The sequence below is a fragment of the Wickerhamomyces ciferrii genome, contig 00070 (genome assembly GCF_000313485.1).
Source record: "Wickerhamomyces ciferrii WGS project CAIF00000000 data, strain NRRL Y-1031 F-60-10, contig 00070, whole genome shotgun sequence".
In the NCBI taxonomy this organism is placed as follows: domain Eukaryota; kingdom Fungi; phylum Ascomycota; class Saccharomycetes; order Phaffomycetales; family Wickerhamomycetaceae; genus Hansenula; species Hansenula ciferrii.
The window spans coordinates 1-12,983 of NW_011887670.1; the positions used below are offsets into that span (position 1 = coordinate 1).

The window sequence follows — 12,983 nt, forward strand, 5'->3', positions numbered from 1 at the left end:
TTACTACCGATTTATTAAAGCGTACAATCCAAAAGTTATCAATTATTAGAAAGAATCAAGTTATAATCTTTCAATCATGTGTTAAATCAGCCCCCCTTAATTAAAGAATTAAAAAAGTTATAAATATTTAAAAAAAAATATTATAAATTAAATTAAAAAAGTTGTTTATTTTAAAAAAAAGTAAAGAATAAAAATATTAAAAAGTTTTTATTATAAAAGAGTTTAAAAAAGAATACTATAAAAGTATTAAAAATATAAAGTTTATCCAATATGAGTCCGTGAAAAATTAAAAAGAATCCCGTCCAAAATGACGTTGCTTAACCCCCAATTATTAAAAGTTTATTAAAGAAATCAAGAAAAGTTATTATCAATTAGAAGTTTATTATTATTATTATCAAGAGTTTTATTATATCAAGTTATTATTATTATTAAGAAAAAGAAGTTTATTATGTCTACTACAATCAATTACAATATGAACAATATTGAATCTACAAGTACATTATTTGAAATGTTTGAATCTATGGAATTTAATCAATCATCTGTTGCTATGTATCAATCAAATATGTTATCATCATCAGCTCCTGATTCAGGAGTTGATTCAAAACCAAGACAAATTTTAGGTGAATCTGTTTTTAATCAATTTATTAAAACTCAAGAATTAAATTCAGAATTCCCTCTTGGTTTAGAAAAAATTGAAATTCCAGAATTAAGTCCAAGTATTGGTACTATTACTCCATTACAATTACATTCATCAGTTGTTGAATCAATATTTGATCCTATAATGGAAAATCAAAGTCCAATGTTTGATGAAGTTGAATTAGATTCTGAAAATTGGAATTCATTATTTGAACCAAATGAATTGGAAATTAAACAAGAAGAAACAACACCAGAACCAAAACAAGTTTCTTCTCATTTAATTGATGAAGTTGCTTCAAAACCTATTATGAAACGTTCTTCAAGTGAAGCTGAATTAGAATTACCATCAACCAAAAAATCATCACCATCACCAAAACCTCAACCTCAATCAACTCCATCAACTTCAAATACAGATCATTTAGGTGTTGTCTCATACAACAGAAAACAACGTTCAATTCCATTATCACCAATTCAAATTGATGAATCTTTAGATCCAATTTCTCAAAAAAGAGCAAGAAATACAGAAGCTGCACGTCGTTCAAGAGCAAGAAAAATGGAAAGAATGAATCAATTGGAGGATAAAGTTGAAATTTTAGTTTCAAAGAATTCTCAATTGGAGAATGAAGTTTTAAGATTAAGAAGTTTATTACAACAATCTGGTCAATCTTTCTGAAGTTTATCTCTCTTGTTGTGTTGCTGTGCTTTGTGTTAATTTGTTTTTGTTTATTAATTATTGTTTGAAAGTAAAAATCATTTAAAAAGTCAAAATTATTCAATTCTATTATTATTAAAAAAAGCTAAAAAAAAATTATATCATAAAAAACTCTATATAAAAATAAAAATAAAAATTTATAAAAAACTTAGATTGATGTTGTAGTTCTTTGTCTTGTTGTCTTGTTCTTGGTTTTATAGATTTTTGAATTTTGGTATGATTTTTGATAGGGTATAAGATTTCGCGAATATATGATTGGTATAGATCTAGATCTAGCTATTTTTATACTAACATAATATCTAGATCGACAATATGTGATATCAGCTTATAATTCAAAGATATTCTATACACATGGTGATCATATATTAATTAATTGGAGTCTGTTATAACCAGCCTTTGTGTTAGCTATAGCTGTATCAAATAGTTTAAATGGCTCTAAGATCACCATATTGACATAGATCTCAGTTTGGTATGTATAGGATATATAGATTTCATTCATGATTTATATAATTACAAGCTTACTTCATAAACTGAATTAGAAATATAATACATACATTCATTCATAACTAATATAATATACAACATCAAAATCATGTTATGATTCATTTTTAATACCATTTTTAATACCATTTTTATCATCATCAATCATTAAAATTTCTTTATCATCTTGTTCTTCAATTATCTTTACCCTTTCATCAAATTTTGAAATCAATTCATCCATTTTAAAACCAATGATTCTTTGTGGATAATTATCTTTTATACACCGCTTGGTTTTCAAATCACCATTTTGATGAAGTTGAAATTGTTTATGTATCCATTTTTGTAATGCCTTAGCTTGAATTAATTCTAAATTTATACTAGGTTTATCACCAAGTTTTATATCATCATCACTTTGAATAAACGCTAAGCAGGTAAACCACATTAATTTATCAAAATCTGGGAATTTAAATTTTTTATCAACACCTGTCCTGAATTCAACATCAATAATTTTGAATTGTTCAACCAAGTTAAAACTTGTTAGAAAATTCCCCCCAATGACTATTGAATCCTCTGGTGTGAAAACACCATGTATCCAACCAGATGGGATAATCAACACCTCCCCCTGACATAATTCAACTTTTATACCACCTTCAAGTCCTAAATTTCCCAAGAATTCATTTTGTAATTTATCATCATTTAACCAATTGACATATTTCTTTAGGTTTAAATCTGTAGGAGGGAAAAAGATAAATTGTTTCGAGCCTTTCAAAATAGTATAATAAACTGAAGTACCTGCAAAATCTAAATGAAAATCAGTATAAGAATTCTTAATACCCATAAGACAATATTTTGAAACTTTTGGTTTTGGAAGGTCTGTTTCCTGGGGCCATACAAGGTCAACTAAATCAACTGAATCAACAAATTTAGGTCTTTGGATTTGTTGACCTATTTCACAATGACTGATTTCTAAACTTAGGACGTTTAAGATTCTTTCACGATCTTGAGGTGATGTGTTTTGGAAATAATCTATCCATTCAACTAAAGACCAACTTGGTGATATGGAATTTTGGGTTAAGACATCCATTATTTCAATTGGGTAATCTTCACCAAGTTGATTAATCAATAAATTTAATGAAAATTCATGTGGGATGTATAATCCTGTATCATCCTTCTCTGAAGCTATAATTTTCACAGGGTTTAGAAATCCATGATCACCGCCTTTTGATAATAATTCTGAACCTTTAATAACTTGAACTTCAGTATCATTTTTCCAATTTTTAAATTCTTGAATATGTGGATGTTCTTCTAAATTTATTCTATCAACATCACCTTTATCCAATGCAACATAATCAATTTTGCGTTTCTGTCTTTTACTTATTCTTTTCCATAAACTTGGTCCATAAATTTGAGAACAATTAACACAATGATAAGTTGAAATTTTTAAAGAATCTGAAATTGATAAATTTATACAATGATTATGAAACCATGTTAAACATTTTGAACATTGAATCCAATTTATACGTGATGGTATGGGTTTTTGATAATTGGGACATTCTGGACATTCTTCATCAGTCATATTCCTGGGATTGATTTGGTAATAGTCATTAATATATATAAACCTATTAGTATAAATTCTGTGATAAATATCAGTTCATTATTTCGGTGTTTATTATGGGTATTAAATATAGATTCGCGGGAATATTCAACATCCAAACACCATTTGATATTCGCGAATGTCCTTTCAATTTTTTGACCACCAGAAAATGAAAAAATCAATATATCAATATTGGAAAGATAGTAAATAATCAGAGTATTATAAGGAACCAGGATATCAATAGATCATGTTTAAGAATATAATATCCAAACGTGCTTTTAGCACTTCAAGATGTCTATTGAATGATAGTACAACACCAAAGACCACATTTAAAAAATCATCAGGTAGTGAATTTTTAGGAAATACATTAGAAACTTTAACTATACCAGAAACTCCAAGAACTCATATTCATCCAAGATTTATTAAAAATTTCCAAGCAACAGGGACATATGATCCTTTTGATTTTTCAATGGCAAGATTACATTTAGATAAAAAATTAGAACAAGAAGAAATTAAACCAAATGGATTAGATAAAAAATTTATTAATCCATTAAATTTATATACAAATCCAAGATATTTATCCAAGTATATTAGTTCAACAGGTAAAATTTTACATCAAGATGTTACAAAATTATCAAGAAAAAATCAAAAAAGAGTTACTGTTGCTATTAAAAGATCTATTAATGCTGGATTATTATCATCTGTACATAAAGATGTTTATTATTTAACACATCGTCATGGATTATAGAACACATAAATAGTAAAATCATGTATATATTATAATAAAGAAGTATCAGGACTAATCAATTCAATATAAACATCAGTACCTAATCCATAGATACTTTGTAATTCTAAATTCCCATCAAATAATTCAACATAAGCTTTAGTTAAAGGTAATCCATACCCCATCCCGGCAATATTTTCAACATTTTCACCAGGCATAACATTATTACCCATTCCAACATCTTGTTCATGTTTATCCACTGTGGTAAAACTATAATCAAATACATTTGATTCAACTTCTGGTGATATACCACCACCATCATCACGAAATCTTATACCTAATGAATAACGACCTGCACCAAGAGAGTTTTTAACAATGGTTATTTTGATTGGTTTATCTCCATTACCAGATTCTATATTTGCTCTTATTGAATTTTTTAAAATTTCTGTAAAAATATATTCAAGATGAATTCCAATATATGGGAATTCAACATCTTCACCAAAATCAAATTGAATTGGAACTGTCTTATAATATTTTATGAAAGCCATATCATTAACCAAGCCAGCATATAATTTAACTAAATCTGAAATTTTAATCTTTTTATTCAAAACACCTAAATGATCTTCAGGTTTATTTATTAAATTAATATAATTATTTGTTATAGTTTCCATATTAATCTTATCATAAAAATGTTTATTCAGGAACTGAACAATTGATTCTTTAGGGAAGAATGTGGAAACTTCTGTAAAACCTTTTGATAATGATGGTATAGCATTTTTATGAATTTCAGAATATTCCAATAAAGAATTATGAATCTTATTAAAATCATTATGATAAGGATCTAATTCTAATAAAATTCTTAAAGATTTTAAATATAATTCATAAGTTTCAGAAATATGTGGATTTAAAACAACAAGATAAGGTAATTCTCTAAAAGCTTGTAATCTTTTGGTATTAAATATAGTTAAATAATTTATTGTTGCTATTGCATTTGTTGATATATCCTTTTTGGAAATGTTTATAAGGGAATCCAATGTTAATTTTGGGATTTTTTTTTGGGAATAATCAGTTATAAGTTTTTCTAATGAAGATCTAATATTATATTCTTGTTCGAATGATAATGATTGACTTTGTCCTGTAGTAGTACCATGAGCTTTATTTGATAATGGTTTTATTAATGTTGTTTTGGGTATTTGAATTGATAGACTTCTAGCTAATGGTCTTACTCTTGTGAACATTATGCTATTATTCCTTTATTGAGCCTGCTATAATTGTATTTGAATCTGTCTATAATATGTTATCATTCCAATATTTTGATATCTTTATGAATCACAATTTAACTTAGTTGAGTAACTAAAATTCGCGAACCCATACCTCCTGATTATGTAAACAATGAGTAACCACCATTAGTTTTGAAGTACGTATTAATTCTCTGTTACTGATTATTTCACTTCTACAAGTAATAATTTCAAAATAAACCACATTAAATTAATTAAATTATAATGAGAAAGAACAATAAAAACTAAAAACAAATATCTATAATACAAGAAAAAGGTCTATAGGTTCTTTTTTAACGACCAAAATATTTAATTTCTAAAGGACGAACAATATTGAAACCAATAAATGCAAATCCAAAAGCTAATTCAAATCCAATATCACCACCTGGTAATGAAGAATCAGCATTAATCAATTTAGCAATTGGTCCAACACCCCAATTTTGATCAATACCTAAATAAGTACCCAATACACCAAAAAGGAACCCCACGATAGCAGCAATACCAATTGGATATCTTGATTTATCATTATATCCTTCGATATCATAACCTTTAAAACCCTTCTTATAAAAAAAATGTTCAGACAATGTCATTGCTTGATAAATAGCTAAATAATAACCAATCATATTCATAAAATTTTCCATAACATCTTCAAATTTATAATAACCTGGAATACAAATTGCTAAAGTTAAGAAATTACCAACTATAGTCCATACAATTCTTGGAACTTTTGCAAAACCTGACCAGAATGCTTGGGTTGAAAGGGCAATAGTATACATATTTGGAATGTTATTTGCCACTGTGGAAAGGGCAAGGATAACTGCACAAAATTGACCAAATCCACCAAGGGAATCAACTGCAAGGATGGCAAACATTAACCCACCATTTTGATGTTTTTCATAATATTCAGCCCAAACATCAGATTTTTGAATACCTGTAATTGCAGCTGCACCAATAATCATTGTAAATAATAAAGGAGTGATTAATCCAATAACTAACCCCCAGAAAATTTTCCATTTTGGATAATCTTTTCTCATGAAAACGGTATAATCTGCCGCGTAAGTTGTCCAACCAGTGGCGAACCCAAAAATTGCACCACCAAAACTTAAGACAGCACCAGCAGTAGCTTCACCTGAATGAAATTCACCAGCATCAAAATTACCCGAGATTTTAATTCTTGCAATGAATACAAAAAACACAACAACATTTGGGATCCATGACCATTTTTCATAAAAATGAATAACATTATAACCAAACATTGAAACAACAATAGTCATAATAACCAAGATCAAGCAACCAGCCCATGGTGGTAATTCATGAGGTTGATTAACCATATTTAATAATTGTGCAGAAACCATGATATTAACAGCACCCCAACCTATACAAGCAATAGCAGTAATGAATGCAAATAATCTTGAACCATAATCACCAACAAGGAAACGAGATAAAATCATTTGTCTAAGACCAAATTCTGGTCCAAACATTGAAAAAAATGCAACTGGTATTAAACCTAACATGTTGAAAAAGATGATTGTAAGGACAGATTCCCAGAATGAAAGACCCATTTTTGCACCAAGCATACCTAAAGCCATTGCAGCAATAACCATATTTGCACTAAACCACATTGAAGCAGCAGTTAAGACAGTTTCCTTGAGGTTTCTTTCATGTTCTTCAATTCTTTCAATACCTTTTGTTTCAGCACGAATTAAATGACTTATTGAATTTATGAATGAAAGTTTCTTGGATGTTGTTGTGTTTTGGAAACCTTCACTTTGTTCACCAAAATATAATTCTTCATCTTTGTTTGATGATGAACCTTTTTCTAGGTCTGATAATTTTATATCATATTCTTTTGTATGATCTTTTGAAGAAGACATATTGATATCAACTGTTTACAAAACAATTGAAAGCGATTTAAACAATGTAAGAGATTATCGATTGATTAAAGAATATAAAACAGGAATTTCAATTACAATTATATTTAAATTCAAGTTTTGACATCACCAAATTACTTTTTTAAAGATAAGAAGAATTAAAAATTTTTTCAACGGGTATAAAACATCGCGTTTCTTTTTCTCGATAAAATTGCCGTTTGGTGGGAGGTCTAGGCAGAGCTGGGCAGAGCTGGGCAGAGGATTACAAGGAGGAGTTAAAGAATTTAGACAGGAGTTGATTATTTAGGCAGAGAGAGTAATATAAGTAATACAAGTATCGTATCAGACCGATAATGATTTAATGATTTACCTATCAAGAGAAGATAATAAAGTGGTTGAGGAGGTTGAAGAGGTCCGAGGGAAGGATGATTGTATTGTTTGTTGTATTGTTGTATTCTTAATTCGTTGTTAGCTCACTAGTCATTGGATCATATCTTAATGCCTTGAATACTCCTGTGTGAATATGTGTTGAATTAATTTATGCTGGTTCAATTGATTATTGGATATTGACTTCGGATATTGAACTATTGAACTATAGGATCAGTATAGTATAGTAGTAGTTGTTAGTAGTTGTTAGTTATCTATTATTCTATTATTGTGTCAATGGTGATCTAACGGTTATTGTAACAGTCTATTGTTTTAATTGTGTGTTTGTTGTGTGATTTACTATGTGTTTATTCATAATTTATTAATTGATTCTGACTTCGCTTAATTGATTGATTGATTGAAACGCGATAATTGGTAATAGAGTCAAATTAATCAAATTGTGTCAATTAAAGTAAATTAGTGTACAACCGTTTAAACCTCGTTTATCTTAACGGTTGACACAAACATCAACTGATTATACGTATAAACTATCAACTATCAACTAGTATAATAATAGTATAATGTTTTATTAAATGGTTTATTTAGTTGATATTTTTGATTACCTAATTATCACGTGACTGGTCCTTTATCTTTTACGCGCTTAATTTAAATTTAATTTAATATACAATGGCAAAATAAAAGTAAACAAGTGGTTATTAAAGGATTCACATTCAATTGAACTAACCAAGGAGTATATCTCAATATGCCCACTGGTCATGATCCTACGCGTATCTACAAGACGTGAGTATTCCATCAACATAGTATCATAATTGGTCTAATTCATAGGGTATACATGGGGTATCCATAGGGTACCTTGTATCCTTATCTATTGATCATAGTACTAACAATCCCATAGTCCAATAACTCCAAAAAAAGGTTTAAAATTAGGTGCTAGTGCTACATGGTCCAAATTAAAATATCAATCTCATCAATATACTTCTAAAATCACTCAAAATTCAATTAATCAATCATTAACTGATAATGACTCCAAATTTATTGAATTTGGTATTAATGGAGAAATTTTCATTGTTTATAAAAATTCAAACATAATTGAAGTTTGGGATTGGAAACATAATGTTATTGAATTAAATGAATTAGACCAGAAGAATATTGAAACGATTGATTCAAATGATGTTTTATATTTAGTTGCTTCAAATATGGATTCCAAAGGTATTATAATAAATATAACACCAATAAAATGTGATCAATTAACAAATACTTATACTGTTTTAATAACTTCAATCATTTCAAATGAAACTAATTTTACTATAAAGACATTTGGACAAATTTTCCAAGAAGATTTTAAGGAAATTCAACTGATTTTACCTCCATTAGTTTATGGGATGAATCCATATACTATTAAAAATTCTGAAAATTTTATTGGAATTGCAACAAATCAAGGAAGTTTAACTATATTTGATTTAAAAAGGAATCATCCATTACCTTTGGAACTGAATTGTTCAATTATAAATGATCAATGTATGTTTTCTATTGCAGGTAGGATCTTGGCATATGTACCAAATTTAAATCAAACAAGTAACTCAATTGATTTAGGTGCTAAAGAATTGGAAATTCCAATAAATTTCACAAATGGAATTGATGAAATGGATTATTATTCCAAGTTATTAAATAATTTATCAATAAAAACTATTGATGGATTAATTTCATTATCAGATTTTAAAAACCTACAAAAAAATTTCCAATCAACTATATCAAAAGGTGGGATAACTCAAAATTTTAAACTTATATTATCAAACTTATTATCCCAGGGGACTGGTGGTTCTCAATATATAATTTTTTATGACCTATTAGAAGAAAAACAAATTGGATATTTCAAACCACCAAATGGTATATCCCAACTCTCCTTATCATCATATAATTCTCAATTAATAACAATCTCCTCCCGTGGTGATGAAATTTCAAATTGGGATATTTCTCAAGCCCCTAGGGAAATTCATTTAATTGATTTAAAAATTCGTGGGAAAACAAGTTCAATTGTAACTAATATAAATTGGTCAAATTTTAATAATTTCCAAATCATAACTAAAAAAACTGGTTCTTTACATAATTTATCAACTTCAATTGATCCACAAACCAAAGAACATGAAGATTGGATCTTATCCAATCTTGGGTTGGAAAAGGTTATTAATTTAAATAATTCAAATCAATGGTTATTAGGTCTCAAACCCCAGGACTCAATAATTTATTTGATAGATTCTCATAACCAAGGTTCAATAAATTTTGAATTTAAATTACCCTCACAGGGAATCTCAAAAGCATTATTACCAAATCATATTAAATTATCCATAATAAATGAAAAAATCATCCGTGTTGAAGAACAAGACTCTCAGGAGTTAGATCCCCTTTCACAAATTGAAATTGAATCAAGTCTTACCCTGGAACCATTCAATAATTCAAAAAGGATAAACATGGGTCATTATCAAATAAAACCAACCCCAAAGGAATTCCTTGATTCCAAAACCCAGTATATCTTAGGAAGTGAAGATATTGATGAATTGGATGTTTCAAAAGGTGTTGTGGAAAATTTTAAAAAAATTTTTAAAATTATGGGGAATCCTATTGGGTACGAAAGGGTTTTTGATGATAAGAATGGGGAAGTTGTTTTTGATAAAAGTTTTGATGGAGAGGAGGATGATACTATTGATTGTGGAAGTGATGGGAATGGAGGTGGGAATGGGAATGGGGTTGATGGGTTGAATGAAGCATTGAATGATGTTTTGGTTTTAGATGGGAAGGAATGAAGATGTTTAGAGCTTAATTATTGTTTTTGATTTATGTTTATTTGCTTTTGTTTGTTTTTGCTAGGTTATTTATTTTCTAGGTTATCAGGGTTTGGTTTTTTATATATAGCTAGGGTTTTGCGGTTTTACTTATTTTAGTTATTTTAAGGTTTATTTTAAGGTCTCTATATATTACAATTATTATAGAAAAATAATAAAAAAACATTTTGTTTATTTGTTTTGAATGATTTGTTATTGGATCTATTCATGTAGCTTCTGGTAGGTTTGTTCAGAGGGGAAGTAATTATCAAATGTTTATAGATTATATGTACTTTGGAAGACTTAAGTAGAATTTGAGTTTCTTGATCTAGAGTTATATGAATAACTTAGTTTTGAAAAAAAGTACCATATCGACAAGATCAATTACAGAAATTTAAGCTATACGTTCTTTTTAGGTTCAATTAATTAAATTTAGTTCATTAGGATTATCGCTGATCTTTTTATTTGAATTTTCCATCATGTGGGGCAAGGGTGTTGCACTAAGGATATAAATACAAGTGAAAACCCCTGATTTTTTTAATCATAGTAATCTATTATAAAAGAGATTACAAAAATCTTGTTTGTGATCTTGTGCTCATTTATTAGGTAGATCTATGATGTCCAAATTACTATCTGTATTATTATAACTCTAGATTCCACTTTATTGAGATATTGTTATCTTGTGAATACTGATGAGTTCATTGAGTCAACTGTTATGACCAAAGCCCTATTGATATCATCTTCTGGCTTGAAAGATTTACGTGAAGCAGTGCAATGCATTTTGTGATATGAAAGTAAAGTTGATTCTTATCCCTTATTTCTAGTAATTGCAGATTGATTCAAAGATATTAAATTGACTATTAACTAATTTGTTCATGCTTTGATCAGCTTGAAATTGTTAATAAGTTATAAATTTATATGGTTATGTTAAGATTCATTATTTAATATTGAGCTGGATAAGTTATATTGATGTGTTTCTTATATACATGACCATTATTATAATTCTGAAATAGATTTTAATAATGTAGAACGACGTAGATTACTTCTTATATCATAGTACTACAAAGTAATTATAGACGTCAATAATTTTAGAAAAACAAAGTTCAAGGAATTATATGAATAATTTGTAAAGTATTGTATGGATTCAATTACTTCAACAAAATAATCCATATTCCTTGATTAAATTTAATATATTCATCTTGTTCTATGTACTTTGATAGATTGATCCCTTGGTACAACTAAAACAATAAAATATATAGTGCACATTAGTACTACAGCTTATCATGAATTAATATCACTATAAACATGTGGAAATGACATTTTATATGATCAATATAGTTGGATTTTGTAACATCAGTTGCAAGTGATAACGCCAGTGTTGTTAGACGATTAAGACTAATACTAGTTGGAAAAATTACATAATGGAAATGAGTTTATGAAAGAAATGAAAAAAATCAATTTTTGAATTTTTATGCGTCCATTGAAACTTCGCGAATAAGCATCCTTTTAAGAAAATATTTTAAATTTATCGTACTTAGACTTCACATTATTGAACAACTAGACTTTTAACTCTATGTGAAATGAATTGTTGATCTGAATAATTGTTGATCTGAATCGCTCATCTGTTAATTCTGGCTCTAAAAACCATAACGTCCCGGTCTTCTGTTAATTTGTTGTTCTGGCTCGTATTGCACATACTGTCTGATTTATCATATTCTAAGAGCAGTAACTCATATTCTGGTATTGTTAATATTATTATCACTCATGATTCCATGATATATTATTAGACGGGTTGATTCAAGTTATCATTTATAGCTTGTTTTAATCACTCATATATTAGGATATGATGTTTTAATACATATAAGAGATTGTTTAAGATTATTCATTTGATATTGGGCTGGAAAAGTTATATCAATTTTCTTCTTATACAAATCTTGTTTTATTTTCAAGTCAATCAATTAATTTAGTTTGTAGATTATAGTGGTCAGTCGACATAAATAACTACAATTCAATACTATGAAACTTAAATGAAAAATGACGTTCAAGTAATAATGAAAAGTTTGTAAAGTATTGTATTCAATTTCAACTGTAACTGAAAACATCTTCATATTAACTTGATCATGTATATTGAATCATCATGAACTAGCTAGTACTAATTATAATCTTTAAGGATTCATGAGGTGATAACCAACATCAGAATTGGATACTTAGCTGTTAACGTTCCTCTTATAATAACTTATACATGCATGGATAAATATTCAACATCACGAGTCCATGTTCTCATTTATATCTTCAAATTTCTCCTTTTCAGTAGCAATATCCATTAGTTAAATTATTAAACAAAAGCATACGCCAAAGAAAAAATGCACGGTTCAAAAGTAAAAATCAATCACTATATTATACGTTGATGTATAGTAAAATAGTAGTATTGGTATCACAGAAATAAGGAGTTAATATCAACAGTGCTTAAATATTTAATAACT

At 28.0% G+C, this 12,983-nt stretch overlaps 6 protein-coding genes across 6 annotated transcripts; 3 read left to right on the top strand and 3 right to left on the bottom strand.

Annotated features, from left to right (window-relative positions):
- Positions 1–472: 472 nt before the first annotated feature.
- GCN4 (amino acid starvation-responsive transcription factor GCN4) lies at positions 473–1,309 on the top strand (the record flags this gene model as incomplete). Its single annotated transcript, XM_011276620.1, has 1 exon — positions 473–1,309. One exon carries the CDS (start codon positions 473–475, stop codon positions 1,307–1,309), a length of 837 nt encoding a protein of 278 aa, XP_011274922.1.
- A 634-nt stretch (positions 1,310–1,943) lies between these two features.
- On the bottom strand, positions 1,944–3,404 carry JHD1 ([Histone H3]-lysine-36 demethylase; the record flags this gene model as incomplete). Its single annotated transcript, XM_011276621.1, has 2 exons — positions 1,944–3,277; positions 3,350–3,404. 2 exons carry the CDS (start codon positions 3,402–3,404, stop codon positions 1,944–1,946), a joined length of 1,389 nt encoding a protein of 462 aa, XP_011274923.1.
- A 265-nt stretch (positions 3,405–3,669) lies between these two features.
- RSM18 (mitochondrial 37S ribosomal protein bS18m) lies at positions 3,670–4,170 on the top strand (the record flags this gene model as incomplete). The annotated part of the gene is made up of 1 exon (XM_011276622.1): positions 3,670–4,170. One exon carries the CDS (start codon positions 3,670–3,672, stop codon positions 4,168–4,170), a length of 501 nt encoding a protein of 166 aa, XP_011274924.1.
- Positions 4,171–4,199: 29 nt separating this feature from the next.
- On the bottom strand, positions 4,200–5,384 carry BN7_2709 (alpha-ketoacid dehydrogenase kinase family protein; the record flags this gene model as incomplete). Its single annotated transcript, XM_011276623.1, has 1 exon — positions 4,200–5,384. One exon carries the CDS (start codon positions 5,382–5,384, stop codon positions 4,200–4,202), a length of 1,185 nt encoding a protein of 394 aa, XP_011274925.1.
- A 332-nt stretch (positions 5,385–5,716) lies between these two features.
- Positions 5,717–7,297, bottom strand: FCY2 (purine-cytosine permease; the record flags this gene model as incomplete). The annotated part of the gene is made up of 1 exon (XM_011276624.1): positions 5,717–7,297. The coding sequence occupies one exon, from the start codon at positions 7,295–7,297 to the stop codon at positions 5,717–5,719; it is 1,581 nt and encodes a 526-aa protein (XP_011274926.1).
- Positions 7,298–8,423: 1,126 nt separating this feature from the next.
- BN7_2711 (uncharacterized protein) lies at positions 8,424–10,482 on the top strand (the record flags this gene model as incomplete). Its single annotated transcript, XM_011276625.1, has 2 exons — positions 8,424–8,448; positions 8,597–10,482. 2 exons carry the CDS (start codon positions 8,424–8,426, stop codon positions 10,480–10,482), a joined length of 1,911 nt encoding a protein of 636 aa, XP_011274927.1.
- Positions 10,483–12,983: the final 2,501 nt, after the last annotated feature.